Source organism: Belonocnema kinseyi, chromosome 10, assembly GCF_010883055.1.
Source record: "Belonocnema kinseyi isolate 2016_QV_RU_SX_M_011 chromosome 10, B_treatae_v1, whole genome shotgun sequence".
Lineage (NCBI taxonomy): Eukaryota > Metazoa > Arthropoda > Insecta > Hymenoptera > Cynipidae > Belonocnema > Belonocnema kinseyi.
In genome coordinates, this window is record NC_046666.1 from 104,545,308 (window position 1) to 104,564,354 (window position 19,047).

At 33.8% G+C, this 19,047-nt stretch overlaps 1 protein-coding gene across 2 annotated transcripts in view; it reads right to left on the minus strand.

The window, feature by feature from the left end:
* Positions 1-19,047, minus strand: part of LOC117181787 (S-adenosylmethionine decarboxylase proenzyme) — a 137,387-nt gene that overhangs the window by 12,843 nt on the left and 105,497 nt on the right. For both annotated transcript variants that reach the window (XM_033374756.1, XM_033374757.1), the window contains 2 exons: positions 10,014-10,116; positions 9,643-9,926 (listed from right to left, as the gene is read on the minus strand). In XM_033374756.1, coding sequence (XP_033230647.1) covers positions 9,643-9,926; positions 10,014-10,116 — 387 coding nt within the window. The remainder of the gene's footprint in view (positions 1-9,642; positions 9,927-10,013; positions 10,117-19,047) is intronic.

The window sequence follows — 19,047 nt, forward strand, 5'->3', positions numbered from 1 at the left end:
CAGTAAAGTATTTTCAATGTTTATAAATCGGTTTAAAATCGTAAAACTTGATTTTAATGTCATTTTAATCAAATTTTCACTTTTCGCGATTTTCTGCCTTTTTATCGCCGTATGGTGGGTTGAAATTTTTGTAAAAAAAAATCAAAACATGGTTTTCGATGTAATTTTTCCCGTAGAATTCGATTCTGAAGTAAAAAAAATAAAATTTTTTTTTTTTTTTTATTTAAAAAAAAACCATGAAAAAACCGTAAAAAATGAGGTTTTTCGAGCAAAACCCCATAAAAAAGTAGCTGGACCCTACTTTTTTATTGCAAATTCGGATTCAGCGTCGAAAAATACATAAGAATATATAGGTCTGGTCAATTGCACAGACAATTTTGTTTTTTTTGTGGGCCTGTGTAATAGAACATCCAATGATTTCTCTTCAATTCCTACTGAACTTGGTGTTCCTGATCTAGGTCGATCTTTTACACTACCTGCATCATCGAACCGATGTACAGTTCGTATAACTGTCGATTTTTAAATTTGATTCTAGTCAATCCTAAAAGTGTGGTTAAAAATATTTTTCACATCCATATAAGATCGCCGCAATACACCCCAGCCTCTGATCATAAAAAATGTGATCCTTCCTCTTTCAGTAAGACGTTCCATTTTGACAAATAAGACCAGAATAGTAGAAAACTGATAAACAAGTGTTTTTTACAAACTTATGGGTTATCACTGATTGAAAAATAATTTATGTACATTTTGAATATAATACTTTCTACAAATTTTTTGTTTTTTGAGGTACATACACCTATCATTCGAGCAAAGTTTAAGTTAATTTATTTTCTATTACTAAACATGAGAGGCAGGAGGAATCACGATAATCAAGCACCTCGAAACGTGAAAGGCAAGCGGCCTCACAATAATCAAGCACCCGAAATGTGAGAGGCTAGAGTTCTCACGATAATCAAGCACCACGAAACGTGAGAGGTAACGGGACTCAGGATAATTGAGCAACCTAATGGGAACAGAACTTACTGCGTTAACACCGTGGTTTCTGGTTAACGCTGAAAGTAAATCTAATTTTTATCAGGCAGGGCCTTAAAGGTCAGAAGTAAGGTCACTACTGAATGTGCCTTGATGAAACAAATAACTTCCATTGACATGAAATTTTTTAAAAAGCTGCAGATTTCATAGGTGTTCGCATCTTGTTTAAGTTTTAATGACCTTAGAGAGACCTTAACGTCAAACTGAACCTATGACCTTAACATATTTGATCGTCAAATTTCCCGAACTATAGATTTCCAATGTCAAAAAGGGGGGGTTTTTTTTTTTTTTTAAATCTGACGTTGAAATTACCTTCAAGGTGATCATCAAGTTCAAATTAAAGATCACAATTGAATGCGCCTTGTTGAAACAAATAACTTTCAGTGGTATGAATTTTTTTCAAAATCTGCTGCTCTCAGAGGTGTTTGAACCTTGTTTAAGTTTTAATGATCTTAGAGTGATTTTGAAGGTCAAGTTAAACCTATGATCTTAATGCATATTTGAACGTGAAATTTCCCGTTCTATCGATTTCCGATGTCAAACAGGGGGGTTTGCATATAAAAGAAAAGTTATTCAGAGGGTCCGCATTGTTATACCTTTTTACTTATACCTACATTAAACAAATTTCTTGTCATTCTACAATTATTGTCGAAACTAACCTGATTCAAAGTCCTTGCTCCTCGAATAATATCTTTTTATTCATCATTTCGCCATTCTTACCGATTAGAAGTGAGATTTCAGCGGAAAGTTAGATTTAACGCGAATGAACGTGACTTTGTACGAATCGTGTGTTGCAAGTGTAAATTCAAAATAGCACCCGAAAAATGTCTACACGATTACACCAAGGATGAACTTAGGGCTATCTTGAAAAGGATGAACGAGAGTACAGTGGGAAAGAAAGCAAAATTAATTGTTTAAATTTATTGAAAAAATGTCGATGGAGCTTGGGGAGATGACTCTGGTGATAGATCGTTGGCTTAAGAATCTAACTTAGGTAAAAAGAATTTTGAATCATTAATGACTGAGTGCAGTTCTTTACCGCAAGATCTGAAAACAGCTAAAATAGAAATGGAAATGGAAAAATGGAACGGAGAACTTGAACCGGCACGTAGGAACGATGAAAACATGGCCAGACAAGAATGTGCAAGAATCGAAGCTCAACGCTGGGATCAAAAGCGATGTGAAATTGAATTGCCAATGAAAGCAGTGATTCGAGAGAGTGTGGCAGTTATGCCAAAAATCAGAATTTCTGCCATTGGTGAGCTGTTGGGCGTATTTTTGGTACGAGGGAAAAGTTTAACGGCTGGGAACGACAAGTAAGGCTCTTGAAGGAGATCTACAAACTGGATGATGATACAGTGAGGATATTAACTGGTTCGAAGCTGAAAGGAACTCTTTAACCTGGTTCCATTTCCGACCAAATCATATCAGCATTTCAGCAGACAATCTCCTCTTTGAAATTAAAAATATGTTTCATTAGCGCCCGACAGAGTACGTTTGCGTAAGGAATTCAAAGAAAGAGTTTAGAAAAAGGATGAGATGTTTAGTGAATATGTGCACGACAGAACCATTTCGGCAAATACTCGTAGAGTGTCAATTGAAGACAGTGAACGGAACCATTATATTGTTGACGGTATTCCAGATTATGTTTGCATAATCAAGCATGTATACTCTGATTTTATTCGATAGAAACATTGCTATCATCCTTTGAAAAAGAAAGTTTGTAAGCGAAACTTGCAAAGTGAGCAGTTTGCAAAAAGTGTAGCTAAAGATGAAACAGCAACCAAATCCTAATCTAAGAACCTAAAATTGTCGGCGTCAGGTAAGATTCGTTTCTTCAATTGCAGCAATTGAGGACATTATTTAAATGAGTGTGAACGATTGCCGCGAGCAAAAGGATCTTGTTTCCAATGTGGATCTTTGGAGCAATTTATCAATGATTGCCCACAACGAGTATAGAAACGATTCCACGGAAGATTTACCCCTTGGATTTTTGTTCGTTCTTTGTTGAAAAATATTTAATGCGCACTTTTTTATTTCGATATGATATGCAAAATTTCCGAGAAATAAATTTTGGAAAATTATTATGTTACAAAAAGTGATCGTCTTAACTTTTTATAATTGAAAAAGTATTTATCCAAAAAATTTCAAACATTTTATTTAATATGCGGTTGATCCCGAACTTTGAAATTTAGTATACTGAAAAATATCTCCATTGGAATTTTCATAAATAAATCAGGCAGTTTTATAAACAAATAGAAATTTCTAAAAAAAGGACCTCATTTTTTCACTTTTTTGTGGATTAATAATCCTAACATATTCCAGAATATACTGAAAAATTTCAAAGTAGAGAAATGAATAGTTCTTGAATAATGAATTTTAAACTGAAGCCGTTACACGCTTAAGCGTGCGTGCTACCGCGCGTGCCACGTGTGACAACTATTCATCTACATCTATTCATTTCTCCACTTTGAAATTTTTGCAGGATATTCTCGAATTTGTTAGGAATATTAATCCACAAAAAAGTGACAAAATTAGGTCCTTTTTTCGCAATTTTTATTTGTTTATAAAAATGCCTAATTTATTAATTAAAATTCAATGCATAAATTTTTCAGTATACTTCATTTCGAAGTTCGGGATCAAATGCATATTAGATAAAATGTTGAAAATGTTTTTGATAAATACTTTTTCAGTTTAAAAAAAGTTAAGACGATCACTTTTTTTAACACGATAATTTTCAAAATATTATTTCTATGAAATTTTGCATATCATATTGGAATAAAAAATTACGTATTAATTATTTTTCAACAAAGAACAAGAAAAAAATTTTACGCAAAAAGAAATTTAGGGGGTATATCTTCCGTGGAATGGCCCATATATGCGTGTGTAGAGGCGATTAACTTTTTATCTTTTCAATATAAAATTGTAATAGTAACTAGAGTTTTAATTATTTTGTTTCAGTAAGTCTACATTTATTTTCAATGAATGTAATTAAAATAATTGAAAGTAGAATTGTACAAAGTGTTTCTTTGTTGTACGTTATTCAATACTTTAATATCACAGACTTGGTTTACTGATACTTTTGAAATCATAACAAAATATGAACATCATGCGAATGGTAGAAAGATAAGTTATATATATATATATATATACTGATGTTAAAATCGGTTCCCCCACACCGCCCCCTAGTGGTGGGGGCAAGTTCGAAATCTTAATTTATTATTTTTTATTGCATATTCGGATTCTTTGGATAGAAATGCGTATGATTTGTCGAGAAAATTTTTCTCGTTTCGCGATAAATGGCGCTGTAATTGACGAAATTCAATTTTTCTTTATTTTACTGTAACTGAGAATGCACGCTTACGATTCTGCAATACTCGAAATTAGTCTTAAAACAAACTATTACTTTTAGCGTAACCCAGGTACAACGAGGTAGCAGTTTTCTGTTCCCTTCGGGGTGCTTGATTAACGTGAGTCCCCTTGCCTCTCACGATTGGGGGTGCTTGATTAACGTGAGTCCCCTCGCCTCTCACGATTCGATTTACTCAGGGAATCATATTTTAATTCAAGTAAGTGCTCAAAGTGAATACTTTCGGCTTCAAGGAACTTATTAATCCGTAATTAAAATTAATGTAGACAACGGAGAAGTGTATCTTCCTGAATTTCCGCTCATCTACTTGTAATTCGGTCAATCATATGCTTACGTGTTGTTGGTTATTCTTTGCACACTTTGTCTGTCAGTTAGCCCTACAGAAAGAAATCTGGTGGCGCAAGATAGAGCGATCTTGCAGGCCAATTTATCGGACCGCCTCTACCAATCCAGCGACCATTGAAATCACGATCAAGAACTGCTCGTGCTACCGCTGAATAGTGTGCCGGACAAACCATCATGTTGAAATCGCATGTTCTGCCGTAATTCTAAGCTCAAGTCTTCAAGCAATATTGGCAGTTCATTTTCCAAAATCTCTTGATATTTTGGACCATTTAAGCTGTCTTCGATAATATGGGGACCGATCAGTTTGTTGCCAATTATTCCACACCATACGTTGACAGTTCATGGACGCTAGTGTTCGACTTCACGAAGCCACTGCGGATTTTCAATACTCCAGTAGTGCACGTTGTGTCGATTAACTATTCCATGGTTCGTAAAAGACGACTCGTGAGACAATAAAACATGACGAAAAAAGTTGGGATTTTGTTGTATTTGTTCACGTGCCCACTGACAAAAAGCTACCCGATTTTGGAAATCAACGCAATGAAGTTCTTGATGTAAAGAGACATGATACGGATAACATTTTTTACTTTACAAAATTTTGCAAACACTGCACTGAGACATTCCGGAATCACGAGCAATTTCTCATGTACTAACGTGAGGATTATTGGTCACTGCAGCTAATACAGCAATTTCATTATTTTCTCCACTGACTGTTGTTGTGCGGGTCTTTTTCTTAGGTTGAACAATTCCATCAATAGTAAATTTTGTAATAGTACGATAAAATGAAGCACGTGACACAATTCTATTTGGAAAACGCTGAGCGTAGATATTGACAGCATTGTCAAGATTTCTTCCAGCTTCTCCGTATACCAAAACCATTTCAATTTTTTCTCGTACGGTTAGATACTCCATTGTAAAGAAGTATTCAGAATAATCTTTGATCTAACTAAAATGACTTTTGTCTTAAATGTATTTTTTTTAATGTACTGTATTTAAGGAAATAAAAAAGTAAACACTTTCGTAATGTTTCGATACCCTCCGCTGAACTCAATCTACAATAATTCTAGAGCTAAAATTTAGGAATATTCAGGAAGCACTGTTAATTTAAACGTATTACTTAATAATTACTTTTCAAGAAGAAGGAGTTTCGACTTATGTTCGTCACGATGTCTTTTTTTTTATATGCGACTTTTTATTGTACTCATTCAAATATTTTGTGATAGGTGCAGAGCGTGCCATGCACACACCGAGCATTTCGCACACATACTCTCTAGTTGTCCAACTCATGCGGGAACGACCTACATCCAAAGGCACAATGCGGCATTAAGAGTGCTTTATTACCAACTCTGTCACTCTTACGACATTAACCTTAATATCGCTCCGCTCGAGAATGAGAAGTGCCGCATACACCGGAACTTTACATTCTCGACAATTGTTTCTGTTGCAAACTCAAGGCTTGACATGGTTCTTCTTGACTTCGAGAAGTGAACTATGTTCGTTATCGAATTTTCGGCAACAGCTGACAAAAACATCATAGTCAAGGAGAATGAAAAGAAAAAGACTTGGGGAGGGGGTGCAACAATTGTATTTTTAACGAAGGAAATAAAATAGAGTCCATCCAACATAAACAAAAAATTTACGCGGGGGTAAACCACCCCTACATATTTTTAAAGGTGCTTAAAATTTCTAAATTCATTTTTAAAAATTTTTAATAGTTTTCACTTGAAACAAAAATAAACTTGTGTTTAAAAAAAAATGGTAAAAAAATAAATCGGGATAGCTACCTCTAAAAACTTTTACTTTGTGTCTGTTATAATATATACATTCCATCCACAAAGACATTTGGGTAGTTGTTTCATAACAAAGGAAGTAAAATAAAGTTCAACGAATATGATTAAAAAAATTACATGTCCCCCCCCCCCCCAACTGTGTATACAATTGTAAAATAAATCTAAAATCGAGCAAGAACATCCCAAACAAATACGTGTTGCACACAAAAAAGAGGATGAAGGCATTTATGTATTTTTTTTAGAAAAAAAAAGAGCAATGACGAGGGTAAATACCCCTAAATTGGTTCAGATTATTAATCATTATACGTAAATTTCGTGATAATTGTTTTCAAATTTGGTTTCATTTTAAGGTATGCGATCTCTGGAATTATGAACAGTATACCTCGACTTATTCTGCGATTATTTTTCCTGCTGTTCCAGTCAGTAAAATTTTAAATTTTACAATTTTATCAGCACATTTAAAAATATGAAGGGGTGATTTACCCCCGCGTAATTTTTTCATTCATGTAGGATGGACTCTATTTCACTTCCTTCGTTATAAAACTGATTTCCCAATTTTTGTGTGTATAAAAAGCATATAATATCATAGACATAAAATAAAAAGTTTTAGGGGTGGCTACCCCCATATTTTTTTTGTTGTTTTTTGGCGAAATACGTCCACATTATTTTTGTCTCAAGTGCAAAATATGTTGTTTTTTTTACATTTTTTTCCTGTGAATTTAAACGTTTTTCGCTCAACTTAATATATATGTAGAAGTGGTTTACCCCCTTAATTTTGTGTTGTTGAGAAAATTACATTATTCATCTTTCATAACGAGGAAACTTTTGCAATAGGTTTGATCGAAATCAATTTGGTTTTTATACACAAAACTATACAATCGACACTTGAGACCCCTTTCTTTGAAGGGCTGTTTCACCCCCTTAAAGTGTTTTTCCACAGATAAAAAAAAAGTGTCGCTTAGTTTTTCGAGTACTACAATATATATCAGGGAAAACAGAATCGACGAGGGACACCTGGAGTACCTTGGTTGTGAGATATCGAATTTTAAATAAAAAAAGACACTTTTGTATTTCATCAACGATATCTCAGCAACGAATGGTCGGACAGAAATTGTAAAGGCAGTTCTGAAACGGGAATGAAATTCCTACAAGATTCTGCCACGATCTTGGATAAACATCTTTTTTATCCATGACATAAATGTGGAAAAACAGAAAAAAAGGGTAATTTATAGTTTTTGAGAACATCAGCGGATAAATTTCAAATTTTCATGAAATGACTAATGTTGAGTGTCCCTTTTAAATTTGAATAACCCCGCTAATACCCTGCGAAGTTACATTTCGATCTAACGAACCGTTTCCTTATTGCAAACAGTCAAAGTTTTGAAGAAATTAAAGGGTCACATTTTTTGCGCTTGAACATGTCCTAATCATGGCTAAAATGGAAAAAATTGTCGAGCTGTTTCTCTATTTTTTCTAAAATACCGCTAAAATTTACAACAAAAAAAATGGTTTCAAACCAGTTTTTTTCGAAATTTGAATTTTATTTAAAGGTTTCCAAAATTTGAAAAGCTTTTGATTTCCACTACCGCGGAACATGTAGCTCCGAAATTGTTTTTCCGAAATTTCTCAAAACTAGAAACTTAAAGCTTAAAAATACTTTTTTCAGACCTTCATACGACCATTTTTCACTGATACAGCATTTTGAAAAATCACTATGGATTCAGAAAATTTTTTTGACCCTCTAATTTTTTCCATCAGTGTATATATTCTCATATTATCTCATATAATTCATTCAATTACATTAATTGAAAATAGATGTAATCATAATGAAATAAAATTATTAAACTCTAGTTACTATTACAAGTTTCTACTGAAAAGATGACAAGTTTTAAAGAAATCTGTTATATCATCAGAGATGGTACTTTACCGACCGTAGACAACTCTCCAAACCATGGAGGCAGAAAATCTACACAATATCGATCAAGTTGAGAATCTTCAATAACAGAAAGAAATAATTTTAATTTTAAGATGAAAAGTTAGTCGCCTCCACGAACCGCGACAGATATTTGGTATCCAAGGTGCGGCGTACGTCACAGAGGAGAGATTTTCACGCACGTCTACCACCACTCTCGCTCTCCAGACGAAATAGAGGTGCACGCGGAAAATGTGTTCCAAGCGGGAATTTCCCCTAGCTGGGCACGTCTGACTTAGAAGGTATAAAGACGTTTTCTTAATTGCTGTACAATATATTGCTCAAACTTCATAAACTTTTTCTACATATAAATATCCTCCCCCCAACGATATTTTTGTTTAAATTTTTTTATATTAACATTGTTTTTCATTTTAAAAATGTCGAAATTTTTGTACAAAATCACACATTTTACTTCAAATGATCACAAAAATTTAAAAAAAATCCTAAAAATAATCCTTGGAGGAAGAAAAAACTTATATTTTAATTAAATTTTGCAACTTTTTTGATTTCCGACAAATGTAGGCGGAGATATCGATGGAACCACAAATCATCTTTTTCAAGAGGCGTACTCGAAATTGCTCTGTCACTGGCTTATTTCATGATATTTTCCTACAGAAAATTACTAATTATTATTAAAATAATACTCCGTAATATGTAAAACATTTAAATACATTAACTTTAACCAGATCTCTAAAAAAATCATAAAAAAGCGTTTTTTCCATGCATTGTCCCCCATTCCACCCTTAAGCAACCTCGTTTTGTATATTTTATCACCAAAAGTCCATTTATTTTATTTGAATTAAACATGCAGTAATTTCAAATTAATTCCGAGTTACTCTATGGCATTATTTCTGCAAAAATTAACAATATCTGAATGTCCCAGATGAACTCGTGATCATCAAATTTTCAATGTAAAAAAAAATCAATCTAGAAGAATAACGTAATGTATACAGAGAGAAACAAATAAAACTATTATCGACCCCCCCCCCCTTACCTGCATTGAAAACCGGAATTTTCACACTGAAAACTTCAAGTACGAAAATCTCGAAAACTTGCCCCTTTTTCAAGGACTTGTCTGCACATATGAATAAATTGAGAAGATCACTAAACAAGCAAAAATCAATAACACTCACACTTTTTGATACTCCATTCATAGAGTAACCACAAGGCTCGAATAGGAAGTCATCGATCACCATACTAGGTATTAGTTTGTCGATTCCAGATTTTTCAGTTGCTTCAGCTGCAGATGAACACACCTCTCGTGTGAAAATCGACATCACATCTGGATCGAGGTGACTCATTAGGATTTCCAACGTTTGATCAGGTTCTCTGTCTTCTTTCGATAATTTTTCTCTGTTGAGAGTGTATAAATACCAGCAATCTGTGTCTGCAGATCCTAAACAGTAAGCTTCTCCATCTTGTTTTGAAATAAGATGATATACGTAAATTAGTTGAATTTCATACAATATTTAAGAATCAGTTTGCAAGTAAAAATAATAATTACCAGGGAAGAAGGTATCAAGTAATGCAACTTCTTCCTCAAATGCTTGATGGGGTGGCATTTGTAGTTCCGGCTTCTTATAGTTTTTACGAGAGTAGAAAACATCCTGTGAAAGAAGAAAGTGTGGTAATCGTGTATACAGTTTGTTTAGTTGTATAATAATAATAAAACTTTGCTATAAGCATACCGGGGCATACAATTAAAAAAGCAAATGTTACCGGCAGTATCATTATCTGCTACCTAGTGAACACATAAAGAATCAGAACTTATGAAAGTTCAACAACTAATTGATGAATGTCGAAGCTAAGTTTATTCTTTCTGTGTATATTGTGCAATTTGTGAGATTATGATGCAACTTTTAGTACATTGTCAGAGCTTTTACTGCCGGCGACATTCACAGGTGATTTTAATAAAAAATTTCGAGTATGCGAAATTGATGATACAATATAATCCGGATGTTTTTGTGGGATTTTTTATTATTCTTTTACAAAATTATTGTATTTTACTACCGATATTCCTACAAAAAACTATTTATAGAGCGGGAGGCGCGAGTCCGGTATTTTCGTGGATATCGCCTATTTCAGACATTTTTAACTATTCTAGTTGCGACATATTCTCGATTGAAAGTTTGGGTACAATAATACGATTACAATTTTTAAAAAGGTATCATATCCTTAATACAACATGAAGACCGGACAGTCTATAGGTGCCAACCGCCAATTTTTTAAAAAGATGTTTTTTTATACTTTGGAAATTCCGGTCGAATATCTCGTATTCGATTTTCCAAAAAATTTGGTTACGTTATTTTTTAATAGACTTTCAAAGTTGTCATAGAAACTATCTCCAGATACTGTGGACAGTCTATAGGGGCTATCTCCATAGACGTTTTTATGGAAAACTCATGTTTTTTTTCAGAAAACTTAAGTTTACATGAAGAAAATAGGTATCTCGTGCTGTTTTACCGATTATCATACTAATAGAGGTATGACAACTAAGCACCGCGGAGAGCTGTCAAGTGCAGTAGTGACTTGTTTTTCGTGTAAATGCACGTAAGACAAAACGCAACAGTGCCGTTACTAAATGTTAGTTCATATACAAAAAACAAAGAGCGTAAAATAATTTGTGTAAGGTAAGTGCTATTTCATACATTCTCAGGAGTGAAATAAGACCAGATTCGTTAAGATATGTTGAAAATTGCAGGATCAAATTTCCCGCAAAGATAAAACCAAGTCTATAAAAGTCTGTCCATCTTACAAATTGTAATGCGTGCTTCACGACATAAAACCAATATTCTTCAAGAAAACACTAAGAGAAATAACTAGTACGCAAAAAATGAAAGTGACATAGAAATTATAAACTTGGAAAGCCTATATTTCCGGTAATTTTTTAATTGAGAGTCGTTCTTTCGACTCTCAACAGGGAGGATATAAAATTCCATAAATATTTTCATTTCGACTTTTTTCTGCCATAATTGTACAAATGGAAACGTTTTTTCGTGGTCCTGTAAAATGTAGAAACTGGCGCTTAGCCGCTATAGAATGTCCGTCCTTTAATATTAATTTAGAAAAATTATATTATAGGTATATTAAATGCTTACTAGAATTTTATATAGCGCGTGAAAAAATCTATCGAAACAGTACTGTGGAATATTTTTTCTATCGCAATTAGAACAGTTGCACATCGCCAAACTAAACGATATTCACAAAAATCACAAGCTTTTTATCATCTTCTCCCTCGTTAAATGCTTATCCAAATGACAACAAAGTTCATTGGGCACACTTGAGAAATGACAATATAATACTGTAACACTGGTGTTGGACGTCAGAAGTGTAATTCGAAAGAGAAGGTACATCCTATGTACTATAGATTGGCTCGCACTTCGGGCTATGCCCGAAATCTATATTCCAAAACTTAACTCTCAGATTTCCGTCGTTTGTCTTACCGGACAAAAAAATAATTAAAATATTTAAACACCTGAAAATAATAAGACTGATGTCTTGTTTAATTCAAAAGTTACTACACTTGACAATGATTCAAAGCAAAGCAATCTATATTTACACAATGATGGCATGTACTTGTTGAGCATTTTTAAAATATAAAGCATTTTATGTCAAGATTAGAGCTTTATAATTTACTCTAAATGCGATCCCTGCAGTTATAAGAAATAAAGATTCATATTATAGATAACCAACATTTTTTCAGCGATTCGTCTGATTTACTCTGGTTAAGGGTACTGAGCCTTTACAATGTGTTTCAGAAATATATACATCATTAGCATATTTTAAAATTAATAATCATTCACGCTGAAAATAAGTGAAATTCTTTATTTTAAATATTATATATTTTTTATTTAAAAACTTATAGCATGCAATCCATGCGTGCCATGTATTGGAACCTTTTTGCTGAAATCATACTTTAAAATATTCCTTAAGGGGCTAGACTAGTTTCTAGTACTGAAAATGGAGTAGATTCTCTGGGATTAAAAAAAAACTATACGACCAAATTTTATGGGATTTTTGGGAGTGTATTTAGCAACATTTAATGTAGTTCTACCCATTTTGTCACGTTGATATACGGAGTTACAGCCGAGATATAAACCATTTCTTCGAGGCCCATGAAAAAAGTATCAAGACAGATGCAGTTGTAAGTGACGTCAGAGTGCCTCTAAGAAAAAAAATGGCGTTGAACTAGATAACCTTCTGCATGCCATAAACTAGGATTTTTAAAAATATTTAAAATTGAGAAAATGGCTGAGTTTTGAAAAAAAAGTTTCGAACATTGCAAAAAAAAAAGCGTCCGTTTTTTTCACTGCAAATTTTCATTTTTTTTAACGGATCAAAAAGACCATAGTGCATTTTATGTAAAATATATAATGAGTACACCCTACGAATTTCAAATCGATTCATCGATTTGTTCGCGAGTAAGAGCTGCAGCCATTTTAAAAAATGCAGTTTCGAGAAAAACACTTTTATAGTTTTGAATACTGATTTTTATGTTATGAAATTAAAGTGATCATACTTACACACATTTTGCGATGTGAAATCGGGGAACTGAGTGGATCACATTTATACCTTGAAGGAGTCTTGGGCGTTTGGTGTCGTAGGAAGTAGGGGGCGCCTTTTATATAAATGCACATTGCTACTTCTTTTTTTATAATTATACGTATTATGGTCCCATCTCAGTAGAAGATTAAGAAATGATGAAAAATACGGCAAAACAAACTGCACCAAAATTTTTTTTAATTTCACCTAAGCGCCGACTATACGTTTTCGCCTTCGCGTAACACCACATGGGCTCGACTCGAATTCCACCACTCACGTGTTGTTTTTTTTACCAAAATCCTCGATGCGCTTTTTCCAAACTTTTGGTGCATGCGCATTTGCACCAGCTGTGAGAAACCATTTTTATAGCCTGTACTTTTCTCGCAATTTTCTCTTGATTGAAGTCGTCAACCACTTGTTTTTATGAAACTAGTAGATTCCGCGTAATCAAAGGTATTATTACATATTTGATTTATGGAGATTCATGATTTTGTCACGGAGTTTAGTCGAATTTGCTCAGAAGTTCTACATATAAGACTGCGTGATAAACTAACACTATTTCGGTAGAGATTTTTTCAAAAATGAGTTCGTCAACCATAGTATTTCTTTTTTTCAAATAAGTTTGGTATACTGTATTTAGATAATCTATTAGTTTCAGAGTCGCCAGTGATTTTTTTCAAAAACGCCCAAGGCTCCTTAACGTCGGTTTTAAACGTGTCAGAGCCTCAATCCAGCCCAGGTAGCCCTCCGGCTCGATAATATTTGAGATCAGACTCTAATACTTTGGGATATTATTCTTTAAATGTTAACTATTGGAAAATGCAAACAAAAAAATAGATGTTTTGAAAATTAAAAGACTAGTCTAGCCCCTTAAAGGTCTAGGTTTGGATCGTACTTTAAAACTGTTTGACATAGCGCCACTATGGAAACTTCGAGTTCCGGTACTTGAAGAGCGAGTTGGAACCCGGTGTTTGTATCCCTAGGGTTGACACATTTTGTCTTCGAATTTTGGTATCTTTAGAGCGGGTTGAAACACGGTGTTTGTATGTAGGGTTGTAAAGTTTCATGAAACTTTGAACAAATGAAAAATTTCATGAAGCTTTGAACAAATGAAAAGTTTCATGAAAATTTGGAAACGTTTAAAAGTTTTCAAAGTTTCAAACATTAAGGAGGAAAAATTAAAAATGTAAAAGAATACTATTAAGTATTAAATATAAACATTTTATAGTATATTTTGTGTTTCAAAGCAAATCGTTTCAACTAATTTGAATAAATAAATCACATGTTCATTTTTAATATCCTGTAAGTTTTTAAATATTTTATTTTAAAAATTGAAAATTGATTTCAATAAAATAAAAATAAATATCGTATAAAACACAAATTTAATTTTGAGCATGTTTCATTTTGGAAACAAATAAAATAACATTCTGCTATTTCATAAAACTATTAGGCTTATTGTTATGCATTGTTTTCTTTCAAAAACATGAGAATGTGTTCGTTAAAGCCAAAAGAGCTTTAACAAAAGAGAGTTCAAAATCATAAAATTACAGTTGTCGGTTCGTTCACCTTTGATTTAAAAGCTCTGAGCCCGAATGCGAAAGAAATGCAAAGACCAAGTGCGGAGTGCGATTACCATCAGTCGCGTGCCGTAGGTACGCTTAAACTCTCGAGCTAAGCTCTTTTAACGAAAGAGAATTTACAATTACAAAATTACAGTGGTGGATGTTTTGAGTCTTAGTTTTAAAATGCTTGTGCAAGAATGTGCGAAAATATAAAGTCCGAGCGCGAAGCGCGAGACAAATACATAATCGAGCGCGAAGCGCGAGATAAATGTACAATCTAGCGCGAAGCGCGAGAACCAACAGTCGCGCGCCCTAGGCGCGCTCAAACTTTCAACGTTTAAACGTTTAGTTCCGTTAACTGTGCTAAATTACCTAATCTAAACCTGATTTGAGTGCGCAAGTGCATATGTCTTTATGAAACTTTCAAACGTTCCAGAAACTTTGATCCCAAGCAACGTTCTACCACGCAACCAGTATGGATGCAGAAAGAAAACATTGATGCATTATTCGAATTTTTACAATTGTTGAAATAGGTATCTTGTCTTAATCTTAAAATATACTTTTGATGACACATGCATGATTTCAGCCCCTTTCGACGCCTATAAAAAGGGACTAAAGCTCTACTACTTCTTACTCCCTAGAGAGTGAAAAGTGACGTCAGAGGTTAATTATGAAAATTATACATCTATGGGCTCACATTTTACGACTATGACACCAACTCATCGTAAAAAGGGTGAGAAAATTTTGGTTGCCGATAATAGAATTTTGCGGTTATTTATGGAAAGTTACCATAGATAACAGATGAAATTACCGTAAATTACCCAGTTTCTAATCAATGTAATGTAATTTATGGAAATTATTAAAAACGAATGTTGGGTAATTTATGGCAAGTGTCCATTTTTACATGTAAAGTTTCCGTAAATAAACTAAATTTTCATATATTTTCGTAAAGTGGTAATTTAAAAAAATTAGTAAGCTTGCGCTACGCGCTTACGTACGAATTGTACTGAAAACATAAACTCGTCGGAAAAGCCCCAATTTTCCACCTGGGTGCATAATACACTATTTTCTAATTCAAAAATTCGATTCTCGAGCCCCTATAGCGTGCGGATAGTAGTCATTTCTAGACTTTTTCCAAAACGTGAATGTAGTTAACCGCTTCATTCGCTGTATTTTTTTGTTTAGGAGTCGGCCAAACGGATACATGACATTAGATTACGAGTATGTTGCGACGAAAGCGGGGTGATGGAGAGAGGGGACGTTAAGCGAAAATTAGGAAAACAAATGAGGAAATGAGAAATAGAAACTCAAAAATAGAGACGGTAAGAAGTATGGAAAATATGTAAGAAAAAAGTAAAATATCAGAATTTTTACTACCAGAAATATTATTGCATCATGAAAACCCTTAGAGGACGCAATGATGAATGAAAAAGAAGAATGATTTCAGATTAAAATGTCGAAAATAGGATATTTTTAAAACGGTGAAAATGGTGATATTAAAACTGACTTACAATAAAACCTTCACAAATTTCAATTATATGAAGTAAATTATATCGTTTAAAAATCAATATTTTAAATGGTTAATTCTTCTTTACAAAATCCAACCAACTGAATTTTAATTGCAAAATTAAAATCAAAATTGAAAGCGTTCGGCAGCCTCCCTAGCAGGACACAGAAAGGAAATACGGCCAGACTGGGGTGGACGAAGCGATCCCTGCGAGGTCATCAGTTAGATACAAAGATTTAAAGCATTGTTCTGGTGTGTTATGTAAAATTGTATGTGTGTGTCGTGTGCTCATTCCTCGAAAACATCCAGCGTGGTTCCCCCGTAGGTTATCCTTGCGCAAGAAGACCGCTGATTTATTTCAGAGTCTTTTCAAAATCTATTTCGACCCCCAAAGTTAGGTCGTCGACAGAGCCCATTTATGCTTGGCACCACACCAGCTTTTTCTAAGGGGAGTTTAACAGTTTAACGCGGGTTCTAAAACACCAAAACCTCGGTAGAAGTACACAGAAAAATTTACATTGGTATCAGCTCAGAGATCGAACCCTAGACCTCCTGCATTGAAAGTCTCACGCGCTATCATCTGAGACACCGAGACTTCTAGCTTTGAGTAAGTGGCAAGACAATTTTGTCAGATGTCAAACTGAGGTATACTAATTAACTGTTACATTAACATGACAGAAAAAGTAGTGAGATGAAAAACCGCGAAAAGCGATCGGAAACATAGGAGCTTCAATGTGAACAGAATAAATGAAAGGAAATTTATTATATATGATTATGTCGACGCGTCCTACCGGTAGGATGCTAACACACGCGACACGACTGGACGGCACTTAGAACAAAAATATAAACAATAAAAAGCTAACCGGAAAGTTAGCGTTAGAAATTCTTGCTCGCGGAATTGAGCAAAATGTAGCTAGAAGTTGGCCAAAACTAAAAGGTGCTCGTTCGCTCCGTCAAATTATGAAAGTTCTATCTTGGGCGAGCAACGCATGAAGGTGCCACTTCTCGCATGCATAATAATCTTATAACCTAAATTTGATGGAGCAAGCGAGCATCTTCTAAACTAGTACCCGTCATAAGGGCCCTTTTCCTGCGGATGCCCATATGTATTGGAGAAAGAAAGCTACAATTTTCAAAAAAAACTTTATTTTGTAACAATTGACAAGATAAAAAACTCGCAAATTATAAAATTCGGAAAATGTCACGACATAATATTTAGTTCCGGCTTCATCCCGATTTTCTCCTGATTCAACTTCGTTCGGCTTTCCCCTGGTTCTCCCGAGAAAGTGGTCACCATGATGTATCTAGCTTTTTAAAATGACCATAATACTTGACACAAAACTGAGACATTCTGAATCCTCAGCTAAAGATTTTTACAGAAATATTTTAGCATTACAATTGAACAAAGGAAAATGAAAACATATTTTATTTATAAATTAATAAACTCCGATAATTTCCCCATGTCAAAAATATGCATGTACGAGGAGTTAACCACAAGCTATATTGATATACACCTCAATTAAATAGATTCAAAGAATTCAAAAACTTTAAAGAAACCAAAAATAATTCCAAGGACTTCAGAAGAATTCAAAATATTTCAAGGGAATTTAAAACAATCTATTCAAAGTGTATGTCTCAATTCAGTATTGATGCCCCCTCGTCTAATAGTTTTCTAATGAATCGACAGCGAAAAGTTAACCACAGGAAGAAACTTCCTTATGTCATATTTAATATGTAGAGCCCTGTACGGGACAAGTAAACCTTTTTAAATAAAAATTGTGATTTAAATTATGGCTTATCAGAACTCGCACATAAACAAATATTTGTAAATGTCGCAGACCGTTAGAAACATTAGGCCGTTAGAAAAAACGCTGAGCCATTATCTAATACCCAGTCAACACAAATTTTTTCAATGTAAGCGCTACCTTTTCTCTAACGGCCTATAGCTTTTCAGGCTGTTAAAAAAATCTGAAACTTAAACTTATAATTAGCCAACAGCCTGATTGAGTCAGCCCAATATAATAATTTTCAATCAGTGGTATAATGTCCTGGAGCACGTCAGGCAATTAAAAGAAGACTTTTTTTTTATCAACGACAATAAGAAACTTTTTTTTTGTAACTTGTCTAAGGGATTATAATTAAAACTAATTAAAATCACACAATTCAAAGAAAAAAGTTAAGCTTAACAGGTTTAACAGAATTTGCAGGTAGGAATCCTGAAAGATTAAACAAAAACAGCTAAGCCAGTGCGGTATAATTTATAATTTATTCGTTTAAGGTATGAATAGTTTGACAGAAAGTACTGTTGTAAACTGCACTCGCAGTGAATTTGAAAACAAGTTAGAGGAACTTTTGGAAAAGACGAAAGAGAGTACTTAATATTTAAATTTGTATAGTCTTAAATGGATCAGCGATAGGATAAACGATTCGAAATTTATTTTAACTTTAAGCACAAAGCGAATTATAAAACAAAATACTGTTTTCTATTTTTGTTGGTAAAAAATGTATTTCTCGAACTACCTGATATTCATTAGACCACTGATTGAAAATTATCCTTTTGGGCTGACGCAGCTAGCTCTTAAAAGCTCTATGTCGTTAATGAATTAAACGTTTTTGTGCAATATTGGGTGGGGGGGGGGGCACTCGCGAGGAACGATACCGAAAGTCTGACGCTTCGTTCTTTTGCATGCGCTATGGCCCCAACTATTCCCAAAAAGCTGCCACACTTTTTGCCGTGAATGCATTAGCGTTGTTTGTCTTTTCTATTAGTCCGTATAGAAAAAGTAATACCAGATTGGAACATTGTTCTAATTCAAAGAATTCAAAATAATGCAAGAAAATTAAAAAAATAATAAATAATTTAAAAGAATATAAATAATTCCAGAGAATTTGGAAACTCAAAGGGGCCGTTAAAAAATACTAACACT